Below are 8458 nucleotides of genomic sequence, written 5' to 3'. Positions count from 1 at the left end.
TTTTTCGCACGTGGATCTACCTCTCGTCTGAGATCTATGATATTTATTGCTTTAACACGTCCCGTCCTCTTGCTAAAGAAATACGACCGACGATACAGACAGATATGTGAGATGATCGATAGAGGTTCCCTATATTGGAGAGTGGAAAGGGAAGTCTCTATTTACATAACATAAAGGATGGGAATGAAGAACGGGCGCCCAGCCCATGCATCCCGAGCAGAGAGCTAACCTGGAATGGGATGCATTTGAATAAAAGAACGAACTCAACCGAAGAACTACAATTGAAACAAGACCGAGGAATTCGAACTAGTATCCACCTAGATACACAGATGAAAGAGTAACGCTTGAAGTTCAATCTCCCCACATTCTATCTCCATCTGGGCTATTGACGGCTACCAACCCCCGCTCTATCTCTTCTGAGTCATCAGGGGTGACCCGAACTTCGGTGTCCAGAGGATCCATCTCTTCGACGGGTATAAAGGCTGGTTGCAGTGCTCCAAACCTTATCCATGTTGGTAGTCGCTTGTCTTATGAGTGAATCTCGATCTATATCTATGGCCTATTTGATTGAAGCTGAAGGTCTGTTCATCAGATAGGCGGATGGAAGCAAGAAAACGGCTGGATTGGCTGGCTAGCTCGTGCAATAAAAGTCCTTCGCCTTAGAAAGCTAGCTTTCTAAGCCCGGGTAGGACGTGGATCGATCATGACGAAAATGGACTTCTCCGTAATGTAATAGAATAGTCACAGTCCCTTCTCGACCAGACGAAGGAGATATGAATTCCATTCTGGCTTGGCCCTCCTGTAGGCGCAAAGTTCATCATTTAGTGCTTTCGGACTTAGTCCTTCATCGCGGGCTTGCTCACAGGTTGGGTTGGTGAAACTTCCAACTCATGAAAAGGAAAGTGAAAGCCCGATTAGTTGCTTTTGAGAGAAGTGGTGACAGGCTTGTGATCTAGCCCGATCCCTAATGGGGAAACTCGAGCTAAAGAAAATCTTTTTAGGTTCATCCTCGATTATTTTTCTTTCTCGAACCGAGAGATCCATGAATCGGGATCCTAATGCATATAGATACATCTGCGATCAATGCACTCAATTTATCTTGATTTGGGCAGTCACGGGCTCTTTGAGGGCCTCCACAAATGAAACAACCCCAACCCTTTGTTAGAGTCTTATTAAAAAAAAAACATATATTTTTTTATAACCTTTTCATCATTATTTCAATTCAAAACAACATATGCAACGAGATATTTCAATTAATCTTTACTCCAATTTTCTTTTAAAAATATTCTTTTTGGATGGTTGTTTCAAAACCATTTAGGTTGTGTTTATCTTCCTAAAGGTAAGTTTTTCTCAAGATATAATGCACGTTTTTGTGGATCTTATTTGAAGTCTATTTTTTTTTTTTTTTCATTAGGAAGGTGATATATGCTTTATATATATATATATATATATAACTGATTAATCAAATTCAATAATATTATTTTTTATAATAAAATTATTTTTGATAATGAAAACATAAAAAATTAACAAAGGAGAATCTTCAAATTTGTTATTAGTTAATTAAATAGAGACAGATGACTTTAATGATATTTTGGAAGAATCTCTTTGATAGATAAACTTCAAGAAAGAATTGATAGTTTATTCTTAGGCTTTTGAAAAGTTTGTTTCTTTTTAATTTTTCTTTTTTTTTTTTAAAAAAAAAAGTAGATTTTGCAATGCAGATTATAGCCGTCATCTACTCTTTTTATTTATTTATTTATTCTAATACAATAATTAGAGGGAGTACATGCTAATTAATTACCTGTTATGTTCATCTTTAATTAGGATAATCTATTATCTTATGAGTTATTTTTATCTCAGTTTATTGCATTCTAATCATCATACTTTAATCTTAATTTCAAGTTAAGCTTCTTAAAATTTTATCATTATCTCTATCATTTGATTAAAATCCATCAAATTTCTACCATTACCAAGAAGTGAAAAGAAAATTCTAGTGCTTAGTTATTTGTAGTTGTATTTGGAGAAAGATTATTTTGGTTTCACTCTAAAACAACATAAAAAAAAAAAAAAAGTAATATTTTTTTTACCATAAAAGAAAAACTTCAAAAACTAAACTTGTACAAACACCAAAATTATGTCAAATCCAATAAAATTCACAAACTGCATTAATTCATCCGACAAAATCAAACAAACAAATTAAGTTTAATTTAAATCCTATTTGATAATTATTTTGTTTTTTAAAATTAAATGTATGAATACTACATTCATTCTCAAATTTATTCTTTTGTTATTTACTTTTTACTATTTAAAAAATCAAGTCAAATTTTGAGAACTAAAAAAAAGTAGCATTCAATTTTTTTTTTTTTAAAAAAAAAAAAAAATTGGCTAAAAATTCAACAATTGTATTTAAGAAAGATGCTACCAAATGGGGCTTTAACTTTTTGCTTTTATTTTTGAAAATTAAGTTTATAAAACATGACTTTCACCTCCAAATTTCTTCTTTTATTATATACTTTGTACCAATGGTTTAAAAATAAAGCCAAAAATTAAAAAAAAAAAAGTAGCTTTTAAAAACTTATTTTTGTTTTTAATATTTAGCTAAGAATTCAACGTACTAAAAGAATCCAAATCTAAAAAAATAGAAGAAAATAGACTTAATTTTTTAAAAAAAAAAATAAATAAATACCAAACGGGACCTAAATTATTAGCTCTCATTAAACTAAGAATTGACTTTATGATTCATTGATTTCTCATGCCATTACCAAAAAAAAAAAAAAAAAAAAACATGTTCATTAATCAAACACAGGCAAGGACAAGAAAATCAAAAAAGAAAAAAAATCACATAAACAAATATTTTCTTAGCACATATTTAATCCATATACATATATTTGAAATCAATATTCATAATGGGTATAATAACACATTACACCAGCGAAACTGATCTAATCATAACAATCCATCTAACCCATTTTTTGTTTTTAAAAAAAGAAACCCTTACAAAAACAATATACAATCCCCAAAAATATATATACTCATATACCCTAAATCCTAATTAACCCACTGACTGAGATTTATAATTCTATGCAAAGTGTAAATGGAAAAAAAAAAAAAAAAATTTAAAACTATACTATTAAAATTTGCTTATTTAATTTTCTTTTTTTGTCTTTTTGTTGTGTTCTTTTTTTACAGTAGTACCTTACAACAATCTCTTCCTCCAATCTGTGTTTGCTCAGAATCTGACAATGGCGGATTGAATTTTACTCTGTGTTTTGAAATTTTGGTTTAGGCCACAAAGTCTGGCAGTAATTGAGCAGCGAACCTTTTTCCATTTTGGATATTGATGGTCTCAAAAGCAGTGGAAGAGTGAGCTGTAGAGGCGTTAATGGCGGAAAAATCAGTGGGTTTTCCAATTTCTGTTCTTCTTCCTAAATGGATGCTCTGGTTTGGGAGGAAGCTTTGATGGGTAGCTGCGTTTAAGGGGAGGTTTTCGCAATGGGGAAGGCCTAAAGTCAAAGAGACGCCATTGTTGCCGGAGAATCTTGGAGTGAACTGATCGGCGTCGAATCTGGCGATTTCACCGATTGGGTATTGGCCGAATCCGCCGATGTTGAAATGGGGTTGGCCTAGAAATGAATACCCATCTCTGTTTTGTCTCTCTTCGTCGAATTTCATTGCAAGATGATGATTGTGATGGGGATTGTGATTGTGATTTTGACGTTCTTCTTCTTCTCGAGGTTTGATGTCCATGTTTATGAAAGGGACGTTGTTGTTGTTGTTTGAGGAATGAAGGATTTCTGGGCCTCTTTGTTTTTTGGGGCTTCCTTGTGTGATTCCGTCGAGTTCCGATGAGGTTCCGATGAGTGTAAATCCAGATGGGTTTCGAACATTTCCGCCGGAGGAATTTGAGATTGAGATTGAAGGATGGACGTTATGGTTTGGAGAGTTCTCTTGTTTTAAATTGGGGCTTTTTGTTTCCGGTGGTGGAGCTATGGATTTCGCGACCGAATCGTCGTTGCTTTTTTCCGTCGTGGGTGTCGATTTGCCGCCGTTCTGTTCTTGCTCTTTGATTTCCTCCATGTACATCTCTTCCACCATTGGCTTCCACAGTCGAACTCTCGCGTTTATGAACCAATTCGAAACCTGCATTTTGTTGAATCCAATTAATTTAATGATTCAAACATTTGAATTCAATTAATTTGTATTGAAATTTCAAACTAACCTGGCTTCTGGTGAGCCCGGTTTGCTTAGCGAGCATGTGTTTATCTGAATCCTTAGGGTAACTGAAACAAAATTCGACCGATTCAATTGAGATTCTGATGAAATTTTCAAATGGGGTTTGTGAGAATTGACCAGAAAAATTAGATTAGAACTTACGGATGGAGGAAGTGTTCGAAAAGCCAAGCACGAAGAATCGAAACGGATCTCTCCGGTAAGCCTCTCTGGGGTCTCCAAGCATTGTGTTGGATCATGCCCAATTGTTGCAGAGCTCGTTGTTGCCGGAGATGGTGATCGACGAATTTCAACCGGGAACCTTCCATTTTTCTTCCCATACATTCTTCTTCACCCAAACTCTTGTTCGCCGCTCGGATTTGGCCGGTAATTGCATCTTTTAAGCAGCGGAATTGCTTCGAAATCGTCTGAAGTGCGAGGGCGGTGTAGGTTTTTGCGGAACCGGCTCCGGCTGCCTGCTCGAATGAGGATATTACTATCTGCATCTGGTGGTGGTACTGTCTGTACCTCTGCTCCACCTAAAATTGAGGAAGGGAAACTAAATTAAGGACAGAGTTGGAGAAAATTAAGAACAGAGCATGAAACAGAGAATTCCGATTAAGGGTTTTTTCTAAAGATTTCTTGTTGTGTACCTCGTCAAGCATGCTTATAAGCTTTGCTTTCTTCATCTGAATTTCTTGTCTCTCGGCGGTTGTTATCTCGGCAGCACGTTTACCGTCGGCTTCTCCTTCTAACGAGCCGTCTGCAGTTCCTGTGACAGCGGATGCATCTCCCATCACCTTCGATTGATTTCCGGTGGCCTTCTTTGGGGATGATTCACTTTTAATTCCTTTTTGGGTGACATTCACAACCTCGTCTAGAAGTTCTTGCGCAGCCTTAAGATATTTGGAGCTAATTAAAACACTCTGAATTCCAGCCACGCCGTTAGTGACAGCGGAAGCCGAAGAACTCGATCCGCCAGAGACTCGCATGTTCTCCTCGCCAGAAGCGGCCTGTTGGGTCTGCGATTGAATATCTCTCGACCCAAAACCCTGCGGATGTTGCGAAGAAAGGCTCAAAGACAACCCCTGCTGAGCGCGTGCAGAATCACGCGCCGCCGTGGAAGGATCGATTGTGCTCCAAACGTTATGCTGAACACGCGGAACAAAGCCGTGCAAGGCAGAGATATCATGGTGGGGATTCAAAGGGTGCGAATTGTGGTCTTGGGATGTCGGGGAAGCAGCCGTGGTCTGTAACGGAATTCCAACGAATTGTTGAGTATGAGACGAGGGAGGGGCTTGTGCCATTGTAGAGAAAGTATTAGCAGCAGTAGAAGAAGAATTGAAGAAGACGAGATTAGGGTGTGACGGAGGTGGAGGCGTATCGGAGAATTGAACATAGCTTGGATTCATTAAGACAAGGGTTTGAAGGCCGCCATCAGAAGATTGGAATTGATCAGAATTGCCATGAAGGTAAGTCGCCATCGATCGCCGACCGGGGAAGTGAGTTTCGAAGAAAAATATGTTATCCTTTTTGTTGGGAATTTACTTCACTGAAAAAGAGAGTACGTTAATCAGTTAAGCTTCACATCCACACATCCAATCTCCTAATTGATAATTTAACTCAAAATCATCAAAAAAAAAAAAAAAAAAAACATGAAAAAAGGACCCAAAAGAAAAAGAGAGAAAAAAAAACCAAAACTTGCAACCTCTTGATCTTCTTCCACAGTCATTTATCAAAAATAATTGACAACTTCAACCATCTCTCTCTTTCTTTCTCTTTCTCTCTCCTTTTCTCCTTTTTTTTTTCTATGCCGACAGAAATATATAATATATTTATACACGAGTTTTTACAAGTGTATAGGAGAGTGAATATACAACAAATTTACCTCAATTTTTTTAAAAAAAAGTTGAGTAACCCCATTTTACAAACTGTTTGGTAGATGGGAAAATGGGGAAAAAACAACTATTGAATCCAATTGAAGATGGAAACAACAGAATCAGCCATGAAAGAGATTGTTGGCAAAACCTTCAAATGCCCCCCAAAAAAAAAAAAAAAAAAAAAAAAATAGAGAACATCTTTTTATGACACTCTTTTCCTGTCAGTTCCCTTCAAAACCCCAAAGATCTAATTGTTTTTTTCTTTTTGAAACAGAAAGAAAGAAAAGCTGCAAACAGAAGTTTCTTCAGTTATATATACAAGAAAGAGAAAGAGAGAGAATTTATTATAGTATTAGTTAATACCTCAAAGTATAATGGGAAATCTGAGAAAGCACGTGTGGTTCATGGATCAATCTGCAATTTAGCAAAGGAAAGGAATGATTTTTCCAAAACCCAGTTCAGAGAATTTTTTTTTAAAAAAAAAAAAAACTTTCTTTTCACAGAGACAGATAGGGATAGATATATATATATATATATATATATATATATAAATATAAATATTTATTTTTAATTTAAAAGAAAAAAAAAAAAAAAAGAGAAAAGAGAGAGAAAAAAGAGAGAGCTGTTGAGAGTAAGATATAATTATAAAAGTGTGTTCAAATATAGAGGGAAAAAAGGGGCAGTGTCAGACTTCAAAATCTTCTTCTGCAACTTCCCCACTCTAAAAGGGAAAACCCAAATGAATAAACAAAAACAAAAACACACATAGAATAAAAGAAAGAGAAATGGGCTATTTAATTTTATATTATAATTATAATAATTTATAAAGGCTGAGAAAAAGATACCCATCTTTTTTCACTTCATTATTCATACATATATATGTCACAATTTTTTTTCCTTTTCTTATCTCTCAATTAATGTCAAATTATATTTTCTTTTTTTAATTTGTCGAACAAGAATGGGGAACTTCTGATTTGACTCTGCCTTTTCTTATCAAAAAAGGGGGAAATTGAAAAAAAAAATGAAGCTTTTTTTTTTAAAAAAATAAATAATTGCTTGAATTAATAGAACAAATGTTTAATGGTAAATATATAATAAAAAAATATAGCCATTTTAATGTAAGTCAGATAGAGATACTAGCAGCTGAAAAACGAGGAAACGTCTCCTTCCCCACCAAAGCTTTGTTTAATTATTATTCAATAAAAAAAGAAAATGGAGAGAGAAAAAGAAGATGAAGATGATGATGGTGATGAAGAAGAGAAATTGGGCTTTTTTTTTTTTTTTTTTTTTTTTAATTTTTAATGTTATTTTTAAAAAATTTTTTGGAGGGCCCTTTTGCTTTCATTTCATTTTAAATATCTTCTTGTCTTTTTCGTAATATCTAAATTTTTATTTATTTACTTATTTTCAATTTTTTGTGGTTTTGGGAAATGCTTGAGATTGGAGATAAAAGCAAATTAAATTGAAGAGAAACGCTAGACCAACCACCACAACACCCACTTTTAATGCTTTGGAAAATAAAAATAAGAAAAATAAAAGAACAAGGAAAATAAAGGTTTTTTTCTTAAAAAAAAAAAAAAAAAACTAATGATAAATGATAAATTTTATATTTAATTTCCTTTGATTCTAAAGTTTGTAAAGCACCGGTTATTTTATTTATTTTGAGGTGGATTTTTGTTTTAAATGCAAAAGTAAAAAGCTTGAAAACAGAAAATTTTGGATTAATAGGAAAAGAGGGAAATAATAAATTCATACAAAAGAAAAGAACACACATGTAGGTAGGCATTGGGATCTGCCAAGTTTGTACATAAGAAAATCTATATGAAGGATATCATTTTAAAGTAGCCTTCCCCATCTCCCCAATTTGTATAATAGCATATGCTTTTTAATTATCTAAAAACATCATTGTAAATTTAATGTAATTAAATCCTTACCTAATTATATAAACTGTAAAACAAATATCGTTCGATTTTTAATTTTTCTCTCAATATGAACATTGTTCGACTAATTTAAGACATATTCTATTAATTAAGATGTTAGAGATTAGAGGTTTGATTTCTAATAATTAAAAATAATTTTTTTCACACCAAGGCTAACTAATGGGATTTTATTGATCATCATATTTGAATTAGGTTTCTTTTCAAATATAGCAAAATGAGTCAATTTATTTATAAATATAGCAACATGTCATTGTCTACACTGATAAACATCTATCAATGTCAGTGATAGTCTATTAGTGTCTATTATTGATAAACAATGACGTTTTATTGTAATTAAAAATATTTCCAGCAATTTTGTCATTTTAAATCATTACCCTTTGAATATTAAGATATTATTTTCTTGTTCCAAAATAAAACTAAGATCGATGG

The 8458-nt window shown here is 33.6% G+C and overlaps 1 protein-coding gene across 4 annotated transcripts; it reads right to left on the bottom strand.

The window, feature by feature from the left end:
* Nucleotides 1-2853: 2853 nt before the first annotated feature.
* Nucleotides 2854-6880, bottom strand: BLH1 (BEL1-like homeodomain 1). Of its 4 annotated transcripts, XM_039048039.2 has the most exons (6): nucleotides 6781-6880; nucleotides 6453-6503; nucleotides 4863-5761; nucleotides 4375-4748; nucleotides 4220-4280; nucleotides 2854-4140 (listed from the first exon to the last, which is right to left on the bottom strand). In XM_039048039.2, exons 3-6 carry the CDS (start codon nucleotides 5691-5693, stop codon nucleotides 3283-3285), a joined length of 2124 nt encoding a protein of 707 aa, XP_038903967.2. In that variant the 5' UTR covers nucleotides 5694-5761; nucleotides 6453-6503; nucleotides 6781-6880; the 3' UTR covers nucleotides 2854-3282. The 4 variants fall into 4 exon arrangements, with proteins under 4 accessions (XP_038903967.2, XP_090162907.1, XP_038903966.2 ...); XM_090306781.1 differs by lacking the exon at nucleotides 6781-6880 and having other exon boundaries at nucleotides 6453-6612; XM_039048038.2 differs by lacking the exon at nucleotides 6781-6880 and having other exon boundaries at nucleotides 5918-6578.
* Nucleotides 6881-8458: the final 1578 nt, after the last annotated feature.

Source organism: Benincasa hispida, chromosome 11 (assembly GCF_027475165.1).
Source record: "Benincasa hispida cultivar pf3 chromosome 11, pf3_genome.v1.1, whole genome shotgun sequence".
Classification (NCBI taxonomy): Eukaryota; Viridiplantae; Streptophyta; class Magnoliopsida; order Cucurbitales; family Cucurbitaceae; genus Benincasa; species Benincasa hispida.
Note: the sequence above shows the minus strand (reverse complement) of the source record. Positions and strands in the feature narration are given on the sequence as shown.